Below are 19,441 nucleotides of genomic sequence, written 5' to 3' on the forward strand. Positions count from 1 at the left end.
ACAGTTCTCCTCCTCCTCGCCACAAACCCCTCTCGCTTCTAGCACTGATGATGTTACCTAGAATAGAATAAGAATAAGAAGAATAGAATAGAAAATATGGAATGGAGTGGAGTGGAGTGGAGTGGAGTGGAGTAGAGTAGAGTAGAGTAGAGTAGAGTAGAGTAGAGTAGAGTAGAGTAGAGTAGAGTAGAGTAGAGTAGAGTAGAGTAGAGTAGAATTAAAGAAAGGAATAGACTAGAATAGAATAGAATAGAATAGAATAGAATAGAATAGAATTACAGAATAGAATAGAGTAGAGTAGAATAGAATAGAATAGAGCAGAGCTGGAAGGGACCTTGGAGGTCTTCTAGTCCAACCCCCTGCTCAGGCAGGAAACCCTATCCCATTTCAGAGAAAGGGCTGTCTAGTCTCTTCTTAAAAACCTCCAGTGATGGAGCCTCCACGATTTCTGGTGGCAGGCTGTTCCGCTGGTTAATTGTCTTCACACTCAGGAAGTTTCTCCTTAATTCCAGGTCGCTTCTAGTTTGGTAATGAAACATCTGCAAGAAAACCATCAAGCTCAGAGAGCACTAGCACCCCATAATCCTTTCCCTCCTCCTCCTCCTCTCCACAAACAACCAAGCTTAGAGAGCAGAAAGGACCCCACATTTCAACGCTGAGCTAAAATATTAATTTCTGTCAGAACCTTTTATCCTAATTAACCCACCTTCTCGGTTCACAAATGCCCTGGACTAGCGGAATTTGCAGGGAGAAATGGGGCTGAGAAAGGGACCAAGGTCACTCAGTTGGATTTCATGCCTAAGGCGGGACTAGAACTCACCGTCTCCTGGTGATTGGCTCAAAGTCACCCAATTGGCTTTCATGCCGAATGTGGGACTAGAACTCACCGTCTCCTGGTGATTGGCCCAAAGTCACCCAGCTGGCTTTCATGCCTAAGGCGGGACTAGAACTCACCATCTCCTGGTGATTGACCCAAAGTCACCCAGCTGGCTTTCATGCCTAAGGCGGGACTAGAACTCACCGTCTCCTGGTGATTGGCTCAAAGTCACCAAGCCGGCTTTCATGCCTAAGGGGGGACTAGAACTCACCATCTGGTGATTGGCCCAAAGTCACCCAATTGGCTTTCATGCCGAATGTGGGACTAGAACTCACCGTCTTCTGGTGATTGGCCCAAAGTCACCCAGCTGGCTTTCATGCCTAAGGCGGGACTAGAACTCACCATCTCCTGGTGATTGGCCCAAAGTCACCCAATTGGCTTTCATGCCAAATGTGGGACTAGAACTCACCATCTCCTGGTGATTGGCCCAAAATCACCCAATTGGCTTTCATGCCTAAAGCAGGACTAGAACTCATCATCTCCTAGTGATTGGCCCAAAATCACCCAATTGGCTTTCATGCCTAAAGCAGGACTAGAACTCACCGTCTCCTGGTGATTGGCCCAAAGTCATCCAGCCAGCTTTCTTGCCTACAGAGGAACTAGAACTCCCAGTCTTCTGGCTTCTAGCCTGGTGCTTAACCACTAGGCTCTGAGCGTGCATCCATTGCTCCTCAACTAACCAGGTGAAGTATTCAAGACACGCTCCCTGGCACTGTGCAACCACAGCTTGATGGGAATCTCTTTTTCGACTCTAGGAGTAGATTTGGGGGGGGGGATCGGTGGGTCTCGAAGAAGTCCTGTCACCTCAAGGGCGTGATGAGATTTTCTGCTTTCTCTCCCCAACCTGGGCTGCCCCCCCCTCCCCATCGTGGTTCAGGTGTGCCCCGGAGAGTCTGAAGACCCGCACTTTTTCCCACGCCAGCGACACCTGGATGTTCGGCGTCACCCTCTGGGAGATGTTCACTTACGGACAGGAGCCGTGGGTCGGCCTGAATGGCAGCCAGGTACGACGGGAAGAAAATAAATCGGGGTCTGCAGGGAGTCCACGACTGGGGACCCCCCCCACGGACCCCCAAAGTTCCCGCTGCAGCTCAGCGGTATCCTTGATGTTGAGTTTTGCCCCGTTTTGCAACCTCCCTTGCCACCGTTGTTAGTAAGTGAGAAACACGGTCACTAAGTGAATCTGGCTCCCACCCTTGACTTCGCTTGTCAGGTTTCTGTGGTTAAGCAAGGCGTCTGTTAGGTGAGTTTTGCCCCATTTTGCGACCGTCCTTGGCACGGTTGTTAAATGAATCGGTGCAGTGGTTAAAGTTAGCAAGATGGTTTGGCTTCCCCCATTGACTTTGCTTGTCAGAAGGTCGCCAAAGGAGATCCCGTCACACACACACACACACACACACACACAACGCTGTGACTGTTAAATATGAGCCCGTTGCCAAGCGTCTGGATTTTGATCCCGTAACTTCGAGCAGTCACCAAATCAAGTCGAGGACTTCTATTGTCTTTTTGATCAAAGGTTGGAAGCAACTCTGGGCCACTCTGTTTCCAAGGAACTGGCGGGGTCTCTCTGGAGTTCCCTTTTCCAGATCACTCAGGATTGAAGGGGTCTTGGAGGTCATCTAGCTCAACCCCTGCCCAGGCCAGGAATCCTCACTGAGCGTATTTTACGGGAGGGCCTTTGAGATAACAACTAGTCCTCGACTTAACAACCACAAGGGAGCGCAAAATATCTGGAGCTCAGCAAGACCACGGATAAGTTGAGTTTTGCCCCATTTTACGACCCGTCTTGCCGCCGTTGTTAAGTGAATCCAGGCAGTTGATCAGTTCGTAATCTGGTTGTTAAGTGAATCTGGCATCCCCCCCCCATTGACTTTGCTTGGCAGAAGGTCGTAAAAAGGGGGATCAGGTGACCCCGGGGACACGGCGACCGTCATAAATATGAGACAGTTGCCAAGTGTCCGAATTTTGACCACACGGCCATAGGGTTGCAGCAATGGTTGTAAGTGTGAAAAATGGTTACTTTAAGTTTGAATGGTCACTTTAATAATAATGATAATGATAATAATAATATAAAGTTGGAAGGGACCTTGGAGGTCATCTAAATATTGAAGAATAGAATAGGAATAGAATAGAACAGAACAGAACAGAACAGAACAGAATAGAATAGAATAGAGTTACAAATAGAAAAAAATATAGAATAGAATAGAATAAAGAATAGAACATAACAGAATAGAAATATAGAATAGAACCGAATATTGAATAGAATAGAATAGAATAGCAGAGTTGGAAGGGACCTTAGAGGTCTTCTAGTCCACCCCCGTGCTCAGGCAGGAAACCCTGTGTCATTTCAGACAAATGGCTTTTCCAGGACTTCCCATAACACTCACAGGTGGGATCTGGCAGCCTTCCAAACAAAACACCCTGCTGGCTCTACTTAAATCCCGCTTTTCTCCCGGCAGATTCTGCACAAGATCGATAAGGAAGGCGAACAACTAGGCCGGCCAGAAGATTGTCCCCAGGATATATACAACGTCATGTTGCAGTGCTGGGCACACAAACCAGAAGACCGTCCCACCTTCGTGGCTCTGCGGGATTTCCTCTTGGAGGTAACGAAAAAGCCCTGGTCTCGGTCACCTACACCTTGGTCATCTCCCGACTTGACTACCGCAATGCGATCTCCTGGAAGGCTCAAACTCATAAAAATAATAAGTCTGAATTGAATTGGGTAGGCATATAATCAGATAGGGACGTGGTGGCTCAGTGGGTTAGGACGCTGAGCTTGTCGATCAGAAGGTCGGCCGTTTGGCGGGTCGAATCCTGAGTTCCGCGTAGCAGAGTGAGCGCCTGTTACTCGTCCCAGCTTCTGCCAACCTAGCAGTTTGAAAGCACGTAAAAATGCAAGTAGAAAAATAGGGACCACTCCGGTGGGAAGGTAACAGCGCTCCGTGCGCCTTTGGCGTCTAGTCATGCCGGCCACATGACCATGGAGACGTCCTCGGACAAACGCTGGCTCTTCGGCTTTGAAACAGAGATGAGCAGCGGCCCCTAGAGTCGGAAACGACCAGCACGCACGTGCGGGGGAACCTTTACCTTTACCTTTATAATCAGATAAATAATGCTTCCTTGGTAGCAGATATGAAAAAGAGTTCCCATCTACCTACATTATGGGGTTCCTTCCTAATTGTAGAATATGGGAATGTAATAATAACAATAATAGCAACAACAACAATAATAGAGTTGGAAGGGAGCTTGGAGAATAGGATAAGAATAGAAATAGAATAGAATAAATTAGAATAGGAATAGAATAGAATAGAATAGAATAGAATAGAATAGAACAGAACAACAGAACAGAATAAGGAATAGAATAGAACAGAATAAGAAATAGAATAGAATATGGGAATAGGGATGGAATGGAATTTATATCTAGATATAATAGAATGGTATAGAATAGAATAGAATATAGAAATAGAATAGAAAATTGGAATGGAATGGAATAGAATAGAATAGAATAGAATAGAATAGAATAGAATAGAATAGAATAGAATAGAATAGCAGAGTTGGAAGGGACCTTGGAGGTCATCTAGACCAACCCCCTGCTTAGGCAGGAGACCCTATACCAGGGTTGGGCAACCTTGGCTCTTTTATGACTGGTGGACTTCAACTCCCAGAATTCCTGAGCCAGCATGGGGGAAACTTTGGCCCCTTCGTGACTCGTGAACTTCAACTCCCAGAATTCCCGAGCCAGCCACGCTGAGGGGAAAGGGAGAGGTTTCCAAGCTGAGCCATGCCAGCTCAGGAATTCTGGGAGTTGAAGTCCACGAGTCATCAAAGAGCCCAGGTTGCCTACCCCTGCACTAAATGATCTGTCGTAAATTGAGGACTTACAGATGTCCCCTATAAACCCTTCGCCTTCCTTCCCTCAGGCTCAACCCACGGATATGCGGGCCTTGCAGGATTTTGAAGAACCAGACAAACTTCTAATCCAGATGAACGATATAATCACGGTCATCGAGGGCAGGTATCCTTTACCTTACATCATTTTATTTTATTATTTTTTTAATCCTGCCTTGATTATTATTCTACATAGGTCAAGGTGGCTGGTGCAATGTGTACTGCTTCCTCCTCCTCTTTTCCGATCACAACATCCCTGTGAGGTGGGATGGGCTGAGAGAGATAGACTGGCCTAAAGTCACCCAGCCACTTTCCTGCCTAAGGTGGGGCTAGAACTCACCGCCTCCTGGTGCTTGGCCCAAAGGCACCCAGCTGGCCTTCAATCCTAAAAGCAGGACTAGAATTCACAATCACCTAGTGATTGGCCCAAAGTCACCAAAGCAGCTTTCGTACCTGGGCGGAAGTACAACTCACTTTTTCCTGGTGATTGGCCCAAAGTCACCCAGGCAGCTTTTATACCTGAAGTGGGACTAGAACTCACTGTCTCCTGTTGTTTGACCCAAAAGCACCCAGCCGCTGGTTTTCATATCTAAGGTGGTGCTAGGTCGCAAAATGGATCCTATTTATTTATTTATTTATTTATTTATTTTATTACATTTATATACCGCCCTTTCCCGAGGGACTCAGGGCGGTTTACAGGGTAATTAAAACCAAAAATACAAAAGTTAAAAACCAAATTTAAAAAAGATTAAATTTATCCCTGTATAAATAAAACCCCAATTAAAATAAATTAGTCCTCAGCCTGGGCCAGAGAGCTCGAAGAGCCAGGTCTTCAGGTCCCGGCGGAATGAACGGAGGTCGGGGGCAGTCCTCAGCTCCACTGGCAGCTGGTTCCAAAGGGCAGGCGCCCCCACAGAGAAGGCCCTATCCCTGGGTGTTACCCGCCGGCAATCTCTTACCGGTGGCACCCTGAGCAGACCCTCCCTGTGGGAGCGCACTGGACGAAGGGAACTTGATGCCGGCAGCAGGTGTTCCCTCAGATATCCCGGACCCAGGCCATGTAGGGCTTTATAGGTCATCACCAGCACCTTGAATTTCACCTGGAGGGCAACCGGAAGCCAATGCAGCTCGCGGAGTAGAGGTGTTACGTGGGAGTATCGGGAGACCCCCATCACAACTCGCGCGGCTGCATTCTGCACCAGTTGAAGCCTCCGGGTGGTCCTCAAGGGCAGCCCCATATAGAGAGCGTTGCAGTAGTCCAAACGGGAGGTCACGAGCACATGAGTGACTGTGCGTAGGGCATCTCAGTCCAGATAGGGTCGCAACTGGCGCACCAGGCGAACCTGGGCAAAAGCCCCCTTGGTCACGGCTCCTATATGGTCTTCAAAATTGAGTCGTGAATCCTATTACCTTAGGACAGTGCAGTCATCATAAATATGAGTCAGTTGTGCCAAGCCTCTGAATTTTAATCACCTGACCCTGGGGATGCTGCAATGGTCATACATTTGAAGAAGTCGTAAGTCTCTATTTTCATTGCCGTTGAATGGTCACTAAACAAACTGCTGTAAGTCGAGGACTGCCTGTATGCTCAAGATAGTAATATTGCCTGTGTTCACATAACATTTACCTGTATCGTGGTGTTTGTTCACTTGTGGATCCTAGGACACCATAAAGGGCATTTAAAGCAGATCGTTTGCTTATGGCTAAAGGAAAAGGTAAAGGTTCCCCCGCACACGCGTGCTAGTCATTTCCAACTCTAGGGGCCGGTGCTCATCTCCGTTTCAAAGCCAAAGAGCCAGCGCTTGTCCGAGGATGTCTCCGTGGTCATGTGGCCTGCATGACTGGACGCCAAAGGCGCACGGAACGCTGTTACCTTCCCACCATAGTGGTCCCTATTTTTCTACTTGCATTTTTACGGGCTTTCGAACTGCTAGGTTGGCAGAAGCTGGGACGAGTAACAGGCGCTCACTCTGCTACGCGGCACTCGGGATTCGACCCGCCAAACTGCCGACCTTCTGATCGACAAGCTCAGCATCCAATTAACCTGCTGAGAAGCCAAACAGAATATAGAATAGAATCAATAGAGAATAGAATAAATACAGTAGAATAGAATAGAATAGAATAGAATAGAATAGAATAGAATAGAATAGAATAGAATAATAGAATATTTATTTTATTTATTTATTTAATTTTATTTATATACCGCCCTTCTCCCAAAGGACTCAGGGCGGTGAACAGGGCAAATGTATAAAATACAAAAATACAAAAATTAAAAGGAATTAAACATAATGCCCAAGGTAAAAACAATAAATACAAATATTAAGAACAGTAAAAAAAAACCCAACCCATCCCCCATCAGGCCAAGCCGGCTTGTTCAAATAAATGCGTTTTCAGATCGCGTCGGAAGGAGCGGAGGTCGGGCGCCATCCGGAGCTCAACCGACAACCGATTCCATAATTCCGGGGCACCCACAGAGAAGGACCTCCCCCTGGGGGCCACCAAACGACATTCTCTGATCGGTGGCATAGAAAATAGAATAGAAAATATGAATAGAATAGAATAGAATAGAATAGAATAGAATAGAATAGAATAGAATAGAATAGAATAGAATAGAATAGAAATACAGAATAGAATAGAAATACAGAATAGAATAGAATAGAAATCAGAATAGAATAGAATAGAATAGAATAGAATAACAGAATTGGAAGGGACCTTAAGAGGTCTTCTAGTCCAACCCTCTGTGCCATTTCAGAGAAATGGCTGTCCAGTCGCTTCTTAAAAACCTCCAGTGATAGATCACCCACAACGTCTGTAGGCAAATATTTCCATTGGTTAATTGTTCTGACTGTCAGGAAGTTTCTCCTTATGTCTAAGTTGCTTCCCTCCTTCATTAGTTTTCCATCCGTTGCTTGTCTTCCTGCCTTCAGGTGCTTTGGAGAATAAGTGGACACGCGCCCCCCCCCCCTCTTCTTTGTGGCAACCCCTGAGATATTGGAACACTGCTAATTCCTCAAAACCTGGCTTAGTGGGTTGTGTGAAGGCCTCCGGTGCCTTTGGCGAGCCTAGCTCGAGCGTGTTCTGGGATCTCAGCCAGCCTTTGGAAGAAGGAAAGAAAGCTGACGGGAAGAAAGTTAGTTTTGGAAAATGCTGGCGTGTAGCCTGAAGGGGTGAGTAGAAGCTCTGCCCACGGCCACGTCCCTCATGTCGTCCTCCGTGGCCTTTCCCTGCAGAATCCGCGGTGGAGATTTGACGTCGTCGTGACTCACACCCCTTAACTCTGGAGAGATGCCAGCTGTTGGCTTGGCACGGTGAAAGTCTCTCTGTTCTTCCTGGGTGGAGAGGCTCGGTTGGGTTAAGCCGCCTAATTGGCCAGGGCTTTGAAACTTAGACTCATAGGATTGGAAGCGACCGTGGAGGTCTTCTCACAACCTCTGGGCTGTGGACCAGTAGCGGTCCACAGACCGTCGAGAACCAGGCCGCACGAGTAGCGGGTGAGTGAGCAAGGCTTTATCTGCGCATGCGCGGGATCTAGATTGCACATGAAACTAGCCCCTCCACCCCGGTCCGGTCCCTGGTGAAAGAACGGTTGGCGAGCGCTGTTCTAGTCCAACCTCATCCCTTGTCACCCAGCTGGCTTTTATAGCTAAGGTGGGCCTAGAATTCACTGTCTCCTGGTAATTGGCTCAGTGACACCTACCTGGCTTTCATCCCGAAGGCAGGACTAGAACTCCCAGTCTGCTGTTAATTGGCCCAAAGTCACCCAGCCCTCTTTCAGGCCTAAGGTGGGACTAGAATTCACTGTCTCCTGGTGATTGGCCCAAAGTCACCCAGCCGGCTTTCGTAGCTAAGGCGGGACGAGAACTCACTGTCTCCAGGTAATTGCTGTGTTGGCTGGGGAATTCTGGGAGTTGAAGTCCCCATGTCTTAAAAGGGCCAAGTTTGAGAAACGCTGAGTTGTGAATTTGTCTTATGTCTTCATTGGGACTAACCTCAATGTCTGAATCTTCTTTTTTTTTTTAATCCCATTTATATCCCGCCCTTCTCCGAAGACTCAGGGCGGCTTACAATCTAAAGCACAAACCAATGTGCTTAGCAATAGCCTTCATTCTATGTATATGCCTGCTTATTAGGGCTTTCGCCCCCCCCCAAGCGGCATTATTACAAAGTCAGCTTATTGCCCCCAACAATCTGGGTCCTCATTTTACCTACCTCGGAAGGATGGAAGGCTGAGTCAACCTTGAGCCTGGTGGGACTCGAACCTGCACTAATTGCAGGCAGCTGGTGTTACTTAAGGAGGCATTAGCCCACTGCTCCACCAAGGCTCTTTTAAGAGGTCCTCCTGAACCCACCCCCTCTCCATGCAAAGGCTTACAACTCCTTTGCCCAGCCTCACACTGTAGGGAGAGCGTGAAGCTAGGGGAAATTGGGTGTGTCTAATTTAATGAAGGGACACGGTGGCTCAGTGGGTTAGGACGCTGAGCTTGTCGATCAGAAGGTCGGCAGTTTGGCGGGTCGAATCCCGAGTGCCGCGTAGCAGAGTGAGCGCCTGTTACTCATCCCAGCTTCTGCCAACCTAGCAGTTCGAAAGCACGTAAAAATGCAAGTAGAAAAATAGGGACCACTGTGGTGGGAAGGTAACAGCGTTCCGTGCGCCTTTGGCGTCTAGTCATGCCGGCCACGTGACCACGGAGACGTCCTCGGACAAGCGCTGGCTCTTCGGCTTTGAAACGGAGATGAGCACCGGCCCCTAGAGTCGGAAACGACTAGCACACATGTGCGGGGGAACCTTTAACCTAATTTAATGAAAAGGACTGGGGTGACATGATAGCAGCCTTCCAATATTTGAGGGGCTGCTAACAAAGAAAATGGGGCATCCCCCTATTCTCCCAAGCCCCTGAAGGCAGGACAAGAAAGAACGGATGGAAAGAGAAGCAACCTGGAATTAAGGAGAAACTTCCTTGACAGTAGGAACAGTTAACCAGTGGAACAGCTTGCCACCAGAAGTTGTGAGACGATCCAACACTGCAAGTTTCCATGAAGAGACTGGACAGCCATTGGTCTGAAATGCTTGAGCCAGGGGGTTGGAGGAGGAGAAGACCTCCACGGTCCCTTCCTGTTATTGGAACCGTTGGAAAAATGGAAAGAGCAGGCTGAACTAGACCTAGGCTGGGGGGGGAAGGACCCTAGCTGGCTGCCCCCTCCCTCCCTCCCTTTCACCCTTCCGGATGTTAGTCACCTCTTGGGCAAGATTGTGTGTCTTGAGGGCTTGGCTCCTGCCAGCCCAGCCGTGAGTGTTGTGTCTTTTAATTGTAGGGAGGCGGTGTGTAACCAGAGAGCCAGCAAAGGCTTGGGTGTAGTTAAAAGATGCCGATCCTGACGGTGTCCGCCCGCCCCCACCCAGATTACATCACGACATGCCTGGCTGTGCAGAGCGATGCACCGCGCACATAAACAGCCGCTCTTTCCCAGCCTCGAGAGAGACAAGCTGAGATGGCAAGCTGAGAGCAAGCCAGCTTTATAACCTCTCTCTTCTGGCTGCTCGGAGGAGGATCACCGGGGATGACTTACCCAGGACAGGTGACCCCGTGGACAGTTTGGGTTTGGGTGGTGAGAGCTGGCGGGAGAAGAAAAAGAAGGGAGATTATTTCTGAGCAGGGGGGTTGGACTAGAAGACCTCTAGGGTCCCTTCCAATCCTATTGTTGTTCTACGTTTCCCTCTTCCCTCAGTTGTTTGTTTTTTTCTCCCCTCTTCTGGAAAGGATGAGTTCACGCAAAGACCCGAAATTAATATGGGTTATATGGAAATGCTCTGCTATTCAGGCAGGCTGAGAGGCTGTTGTCTGAATGCACTCGCTGAGGATCGCTCTGACTTCACATACAGGTTGTGTGAACTGAGCCGGGTGGGTTAGCTTTTGGGTCCAGGGGGATATGCAAACACAGAAATGACTCGGTTCGGGGATGGGGTGGGTTTTTTTGGGAGGGTTGCCCAAAAGGGGATGTGAAATGTTGAGCTTGTTTTGGACGAAAAAAATAGAACCGGGTTTCCTATATTAACTGTAACTTTGAGGGGTATTGGATGCATTTCTGAATGGCGTGCAGTATGCAGGTTATCCTCGGCTTAATGACCACAATTGAGGCCAAGGCTTTTCTGTTGCTAAGCGAGACAGTTTCTAACGGGGCTTTTGCTCCATTTCACCACCCTTTTTGCCACGGTCGTTAAGTGAATTACTGTAGCTGTCGCTAGGAACACGGTTGTTAAGTGAATCTGGCGTCCCCCGTTGACTTTGCTCGTCCAAAGGGGAATCACGTGAGCCCGGGACCGTGAGTTTTGATCCCGGGATCGTGGGGATGCTGCAACCGTCGTAAGTGTGAAAAATGGCCATACGCCGCTTCTTTTAGTGAGGTGGTAACTCTGAACGGTCATTAAACGAACGGTTGTTAAGTCAAGGGCTATCTGTAAAAACCTCCGACACATTCCTGGAAATTTACATTTAGCAAATTCTAGCCAAACGTATCTCTGGTTGTTTTAAACCAGGGGTCCTCAAACTTGGCCCTTTTATGACTTGTGGACTTCAACTCCCAGAATTCCTCAGCCAGCAAAGCTGGCTGAGGGATTCTGGGAGTTGAAGTCCACAAGTCATAAAAGGGCCAAGTTTGAGGACCCCTGTTTTAAACCTTTCTTTTTCAAGCTGGTGCCCGCCAGACACATCATCATCATCATCATCATCATCATGTTGGAAGGGACCTTGGAGGTCTTCTAGTATAGAGGTCACCAATCTTTCTCGGTCAATGGACCGGTGGGAAAGCGAGGGGGAAGCATTTAACACGCCCGTGTGCGGGGCTGCAAGCACGCGTGTGACGCAAACGGGGCGGAGCTAGCGGTTGCGTGCTACTCGCTAATCCTGCCTTGTTCTTGCCCGGCACAGCGCCCCGTTTCTGCCCGTTTTTGCACCCGGGGCACGGCACCATCTCTCCCTTCTAGCACCGATGATGTTACCTAGTGGGGTAATGAAATGTTTCCAAGATAACAACCGAGTTCAGAGAGGTCTCCACAGTTCTTCTCCCTCCCTCCCTCCCTCCCTCCTATCTTCACAGTCACTCCCTTCCAGCATTGATGTTGCTACCTAGTTGGGTCATGAAACGTCTGCAAGAAAACCACCCAGCTCAGAAAGCGCCAAGGACACCACAGTCCCCTCCTCCTCCTCCTCCCTTCTAGCACTGATGATGTAACCTAGTTGGGTCATGGAACATCTGCAAAAAACCCTCCAAGCTCAGAGAGCACCAAGGACCCCCCCCAATCCTTCTTCCTCCTCCTCCTCCTCCTCCCTTCTAGCACTGATGGTGTTACCTAGTTAGGTCATGAAACGGCTGCAAGAAAATCACCCAACTCAGAAAGCAGCAAGGTCCACACAGTCGTCGTCGTCCTCCTCCTCCTTCTTCTCCTTCTCCTTCTCCTTCTTCTCCTTCTCCTCCTCCTCCCCCCTTCTAGCACTGATGTTGCTACCTAGTTGGGTCCTGAAACGTCTGCAACAAAACCACCCAGCTCAGAGAGCACCAGGGCCCCCCCCAATCCTTCTTCCTCCTCCTCCTCCTCTTCCTCTTCCCTTCTAGCACTGATGGTGTTACCTAGTTAGGTCATGAAATGTCTGCAAGAAAACCACCCAGCTCAGAGAGCCCCAAGGACCCCACAGTCCTCCTCCTCCTCCTCCTCCTCCTCCTCCTCCCTTCCACCACTGATGATGTTACCTAGCTGGGTCGTGAAACGTCTGCAAGAAAACCACCCAGCTCAGAGAGCCCCAAGGACACCACAGTCCCCTCCTCCTCCTCCTCCCTTCTAGCACTGATGATGTAACCTAGTTGGGTCATGGAACATCTGCAAAAAACCCTCCAAGCTCAGAGAGCACCAAGGACCCCCCCCCCAATCCTTCTTCCTCCTCTTCCTCCTCCCTTCTAGCACTGATGGTGTTACCTAGTTAGGTCATGAAATGGCTGCAAGAAAACCACCCAGCTCAGAAAGCATCAAGGTCCACACAGTCGTCTTCTTTTTCTTCTTCTTCTCCTCCTCCTCCTCCTCTTCCTCCTCCTCCTCCTCCTCCTCCCTTCTAGCACTGATGTTGCTATCTAGTTGGGTCCTGAAACGTCTGCAAGAAAACCACCCAGCTCAGAGAGCACCAAGGTCCACACAGCCCTCCCCCTCCCCTTCCCCCTCCCTCTTTTACCACTGATGACGATATCTAGTCTGGTAATGAAATCCTTGCAGGCGGTCATCCTGAACCCGAGTCCTGGCTGATAATTTACTTCCTCGAGCGGAGCTGTTGCTCATGAAATGCCTCTTCCGCGCGGGACGTGGAGGACTTGAGTCCCTCAGATTTACCCGGTGCCAGTCCAGCTTTACAGGGTCACCGGATGCCCCATCGACAGGACGAAGCCAACCGAGGCCTGCCCTGGGGGAAGGACACCTCAGTCCTTGCAAGTTCCCTTCCAGCTGTCCCATCTTTTTAATCTGCCAGGACTACAGATCCCATGATCTGCACCGGCTGCGGGTCGGTTTTGGCCCCCCTTGTAACAGGGTTCCGGTTGTTTGCAACGTATTTTTGCACCCGGAATGCCGATAGTCCTGGACTTAAAACAGCCACAACGGAACCCAAAATTTCTGTTGCTAAGTGAGTTTTGCTCCGTTTTGTGACCGTTTTGCCCTCGTCGTAAAGTGAATCTGGTTTCAGAAGGTCGCAAAAGGGGATCGCGTGATCCCTGGGGACGCCGCAACCGTCATAAATGTGACTCAGCTGCTAAGTGTCTGAATTTTGATGATGCCGCAACGGGCGTAAGCGTGCAAACTGGTCCTACGTCACTGTTTTCCGGTGCCGTTGTAACTTTGAGCAGTCAGTAAACAAATTGTTGTAAGTCGAGGACTATCTGTAGAGGGCAGGAGAAAGTACGGGCGAGTGTTGTTGGTGTGTTGTCCCTTTCAGCTCCAGTTAAACTGGTAGAGCTTCCTTGCCCCAGCGCACTCTACCTGGATACAAATCTACCTGTTTGCCGACTGATAAACCCGAGCCTCAGAAACAAACCAGGTTTAAGGCTAAACCAGCTTAGCATCCTTGCAGCCACGGCTGCAATTTTTTTAACAGGTTAAGCTAAATAAAGGGCTCTTTGGGGCAAGGGAGGTCAAAAAAGTCAAAAGGGCAGTGGCAACGCTACTCCTGATAACAAAAAGAGGGACGGGGATTTTGTTTTGCCGCCATCTTTGTTCGCCTTTAGATACTCCCCTAGATCAGTGTTTCCCAACCTCGGGAACTGTAAGATGCGTGGACTTCAACTCCCAGAATTCCCCAGCCAGCTGGGGAATTCTGGGAGTTGAAGTCCACGCATCTTACAGTAGCCGAGGTTGGGAAACACTGAATTAAATGGATAAATGTGGGCATCTGGAGGTAGAAAGCAGAGGAACAGAGGCAAAGGATCACAATCATGGCCAGGCGGGAACTCTAGGGCACCGGGGGATACTAGAAACCGTCTTCAGGTGCCCCTCTGAAACTGACAAAAAAGCAGATTTTTCTCCCCGCGATGACTGAAGCTCCAGATGAAATGCTTTTACTTTTTTCTTTGTGACTGCTGGGGGAAGAGGTGGTGGACAGCTGGACTTTTGTGCCCCACCAACTCTGCTTCCTCCTGGAGGAGGCCATCTCCTGAAGTTACCTGTGACTCACTCTTCATGGGCCGGCCGGCAGACTCGGCCCATGCTTCCTGTTTACCTTCCTGGCAGGGCTTGCCAAGCTATTACTCAGTGTGGGCAGAGAAATGGAGAGGAAAGGGCCCAGATTGTTGGGGGCAATTAAGCTGACTTTGTAATAATGCCGCTTGGGGGGGGGGCGAAAGCCCTAATAAGCAGGCATATACATAGAATGAAGGCTACTGCTAAGCTTGTAAGCCGCCCTGAGTCTTCGGAGAAGGGCGGGATATAAATGCAATTAAAATTAAAAAAAAATAAAATATTGCTAAGCACATTGACTTGCGCTTTAGATTGTAAGCCACCCTGAGTCTTCGGAGAAGGGCGGAATATAAATGGGATTTAAAAATAAAAAATCTTGCACGCAGGAGCTAAGACAATCCCGGGATTAGGCTTTGGACTCGGGCAAACCATGGTTTGTTTGAGAGAGGCTCTCCTGTTTTTTCCCAAATGGTAAACCAGTTGGCTGGATTTGCAGAAACCGGCCTGGCACAACAACAACAACATCATCATCATAACAACCATAACAATAATAATAATAAACTCGGAAGGGACCTTGGAGATCATTTAGTCCAACCCTGCCCAGGCAGGAAACCCTATACCATTTCAGACAAATGGCTGTCCAGTCTCTTCTTGAAAACTTACAGTGTTGGAGCATTCACCGCTTCTGGAGGCAGATTATTCCACTGGTTCATTGTTCTAACTGTCAGGAAGTTTCTCCTTAGTTCTAGGTTGCTTCTCTCCTTGACTAGTTTCCATCTGTTGCTTCTTGTCCTGCCTTCGGGCGCTTTGGAGAATCGCTTGACTGCCTCTTCTTTGGGGCAGCCCCTGAGATACTGGAACACCGCTATCACGTCCCCCATCGTCCTCCTCTTCATTAAACCAAACATTCCCAATTCCAGCAACCGTTCCTTATATGTTTTAGCCTCCAGTCCCCCAATCATCTTTGTTGCTCTTCTCTGTACCCTTCCTAGAGTCTCGACATCTTTTTTACATCGTAGTGACCAAAACTGGATGCCGTATTCCAGGTGTGGCCTTACCAAGGCGTTGTAAAGTGGTATTAACCCTTCACGTGATCTTGATTCTCTCCCTCTGTTAATGCAGCCTAGCACTGTGTTGGCTTTTTTTGGCAGCTGCAGCCCACAGCTGGCTCCTATTGAAGCAACCTTCTGACAAGCAAAGTGTGTTGCTAATTAGCAAGGGTGCTGCTAATTTAGCAACTGCAGTGCCTCATTTAACAAACATGGCAACAAAAAGGTCATAAAATGGGGACAAAACTCACTTAACAGATTTCTCACTTAACAACATAAATTTTCAGCTAATGCTGGTCGCAAGTTGAGGACTATTACCTGTATTGACTTTGGACTCCTTTTGGTGCAGGAGAATAAGATAATCACATCATTTTTTTAAACTTTTTACTTTTACACAACAGTAGAAACTAATCATTTCTACAACAAACCTACCTAATCGGCGAAACCCCAGATCAAAAGTTTCATTTTGTTCCCTACCTCAGGCACAAAGTCCAGGAGCGGTTTCCAAGTAGAAACGAAATTAATTGTACTTCCTCTTTTCTTTAATCAAAGCAGTCAATTTAGCCATCTCGGCTAACTCCATTCAACTTCTGCAGCCATTCGTGCATTGTGCGTCCTTCCGTTTTTGTGCATAAAGTAATCTTGCTGCCGTGTGTGTGTGTGTGTGTGTGTGTGTGTGTGTGTGTGTGTGTAAAAACTTCCCCAGTTTAAAAAAGGGTGCCCAGTTGGGGACGTCGCCCACCCAGTTCCCCCTCCTAGCCAGTCCTAAACTTGATTGATTGTTTGATTGATTGCAATGGTCTAGGCCACAGGTCTGCAACCCGCGGCTCCAGAGCCGCATGCGGCTCTTTCAGCCGTCTCCTGCGGCTCCCAGTCTTCTGCCATGTGCAGTCCAAAAAAAAAAGTGGGACTAAAAAAGTTCAACCAATCAATTCAAATATGCAGGGTAGGTGCATATCTCGCCTTGGCTCCACTCTTCAGTCAAACCCTGTTCTGCGCATGCACGCATGTACGCGCATGAACACATTTTTTTTGCGGCTCCCAGTTTTTCCTTTTGTGAGGGAACCGGTTCCGAGTGGCTCTTTCACTGTTTCAGGTTGCTGACCCCTGGTCTAGGCTCTCCTACGTGAGCAAGGGGTTGGACTAGATGACCTCCAAAGTCCCTTCCAGCTCTATTCTGATTGATTGATTGCAATGGTCTAGGCTCTCCTACGTGAGCAAGGGGTTGGACTAGATGACCTCCAAAGTCCCTTCCAGCTCTATTCTGATTGATTGATTGCAATGGTCTAGGCTCTCCTACGTGAGCAAGGGGTTGGACTAGATGACCTCCAAAGTCCCTTCCAGCTCTATTCTGATTGATTGATTGAAATGGTCTAGGCTCTCCTACTTGAGCAAGGGGTTGGACTAGGTGACCTCCAAGGTCCCTTCCAGCTCTATTCTGATTGATTGATTGATTGATTGATTGATTGATTGATTGAAATGGTCTAGGCTCTCCTGCTTGAGCAGGGGGTTGGACTGGAAGACCTCCAATGTCTCTTCCAGCTCTATTCTGATTGATTGATTGATTGATTGATTGATTGATTGATTGATTGAAATGGTCTAGGGCAGGGGTAGGCAATCTTGGCTCTTTTATGACTCGTGGACTTCAACTCCCAGAATTCCTGAGCCAGCAAGGCTGGGAGTTGAAGTCCACGAGTCATAAAAGAGCCAAGGTTGCCTGCCTCTGGTCTAGGGTCTCCTGCCTGAGCAGGGGGTTGGACTAGATGACCTCCAAGCTCCCTTCCAGCTCTACTCGTGATTGGTTGATTCTTGCTTTGCCCTTTCCGCTAACTCGGCTGGGTCTTCTCTCCTAGGGCGGAGAACTACTGGTGGCGCGGGCAGAATAAGCGGACGCTGAAGGTGGGCCAATTCCCACGCAACACGGTGACCTCGGTGGCGGGACTGTCCGCCCACGACATCAGCCAGCCGCTCAAGAACAGCTTCATCCACACGGGCCATGGTGACACCAACCCGCAGCAGAGCTGGGGCTTCCCCGATAAGATTGATGAGTAAGTAAGAGGGGAGGACGAGTGTGGGTTTTGTAGTTGCGTCTTTTGGTCGCTCCGATGTAAGAAAAAGATGCGGGGAGGGCAGAGAAGAGCAACAACGATGATCAGCGGGCTGGAGACTAAAACATAGAAGGAACGGTTGCTGGAGTTGGGTATGTCTCGTTTAAAGACGAGGACCAGCGGGGACATGATAGCAGTACTCCCAAGATCTCAGGGGCTGCCCCCAAAGAAGAGGGAGTCAAGCTATTCTCCAAAGCGCCCGAAGGCAGGACAAGAAGCAACGGATGGAGAAACTAATCAAGGAGAGAAGCAACCTGGAACTAAGGAGAAACTTCCTGACAGTGAGAACAATTAACCAGTGGAACTCCTCGCCTCCAGAAGTTGTCAAAGCTCCAACCCTGGAAGTCTTTAAGAAGAGACTGGACAGCCATTTGTCTGTAATGGGTATTGGGTTTCCTGCCTAACCAGGGGGTTGCATTCGAAGACGAGAAACAATGGTTGGAAACTGATCAAGGAGAATTAAGAAGAATTAAGGAGAAAGTTCCTGACAGAGAGGACAATTAACCAGTGGAACAGCTTGCCACCGGAAATCGTGGGCGCTCCATCACTGGAGGTTTTTAAGTAGAGGCTGGACAGTCATTTGTCTGAGATGGTATCGGTTCTGCTGCTTGAGCAGGGGGCTGGACTAGAAGACCTCCAGGGTCCCTTCCATGTCTGTTATCCTATTCTATTCCTCCTTGCCTTATCTGGGTCGTCCCTTGCTGGGGATGCAACCCTGGTTCCCGAGCATGGAGATTGCATGGCTTCGACCTGCAGTCAGCTCAGAACCAGGCTAGCTGGTTTGAGGCTCGATCAGGCAAGAATTGTCCGGCAAGGAGTAGCTATGTCTGCCTCCCGGTTGCCATTGGGGGGGGGGCGAGAAGACAAGGGCAAATTATTCTCTGTTTAATCAAGAGAAAGACAATCTTTGTAGGTGATGAAACGATGGGGCGCTGGGTGGGCTTTGAGCTTGGCAGTTTTCTGGCAGACATTTCACGACCCAACTAGGTAACATCATCAATACTAGGAGGGAGGGGGGGTCGCGGAGAGGAGGAGGAGGAACTGTGGGGCCCTTGATGCTCTCAGAGTTTGGTGCTTTTGTTGTTGTTGTTGTGCAGACGTTTCACGACCCAACTAGCTAATAATAATCAGTGCTAAGAAGGGAATGGCTTTTGCTATCTTTTTTTTTACACAGTTCCTACCAGCCCTGATGATGTTAACCTAGTTGGGTCATGAAATGCCTGCAAGAAAACAGCTCAGAGAACACCAAGGACCCCACAGTCTTCCTCCTCTGCCTCCTCCTCCTCCTCCTCCTCCTTGCAAATCCCACACTCTTCTAGCCCTGATGATGTTACCTAGTTGGGTCATGAAATGCCTGCAAGAAAACAGCTCAGAGAACACCAAGGACCCCACAGTCTTCCTCCTCTGCCTCCTCCTCCTCCTCCTCCTCCTCCTCCTCCTTGCAAATCCCACACTCTTCTAGCCCTGATGATGTTACCTAGTTGGGTCATGAAATGCCTGCAAGAAAACAGCTCAGAGAACACCAAGGACCCCACAGTCTTCCTCCTCTGCCTCCTCCTCCTCCTCCTCCTCCTCCTCCTTGCAAATCCCACACTCTTCTAGCCCTGATGATGTTACCTAGTTGGGTCATGAAATGCCTGCAAGAAAACAGCTCAGAGAACACCAAGGACCCCACAGTCTTCCTCCTCTGCCTCCTCCTCCTCCTCCTCCTTGCAAATCCCACACTCTTCTAGCCCTGATGATGTTACCTAGTTGGGTCATGAAATGCCTGCAAGAAAACAGCTCAGAGAACACCAAGGACCCCACA

General features: G+C 48.9%; 1 protein-coding gene across 9 annotated transcripts in view; it reads left to right on the forward strand.

The window, feature by feature from the left end:
* TNK2 (tyrosine kinase non receptor 2) overlaps nt 1-19,441 on the forward strand; it is a 108,874-nt gene that overhangs the window by 67,350 nt on the left and 22,083 nt on the right. For all 9 annotated transcript variants that reach the window (XM_081329415.1, XM_081329422.1, XM_081329416.1 and 6 more), the window contains 4 exons: nt 1,755-1,881; nt 3,337-3,483; nt 4,801-4,895; nt 17,380-17,574. In XM_081329415.1, coding sequence (XP_081185541.1) covers nt 1,755-1,881; nt 3,337-3,483; nt 4,801-4,895; nt 17,380-17,574 — 564 coding nt within the window. The remainder of the gene's footprint in view (nt 1-1,754; nt 1,882-3,336; nt 3,484-4,800; nt 4,896-17,379; nt 17,575-19,441) is intronic.

Source organism: Vipera berus (assembly GCF_964194415.1).
Source record: "Vipera berus genome assembly, chromosome: 5".
NCBI lineage: Eukaryota > Metazoa > Chordata > Lepidosauria > Squamata > Viperidae > Vipera > Vipera berus.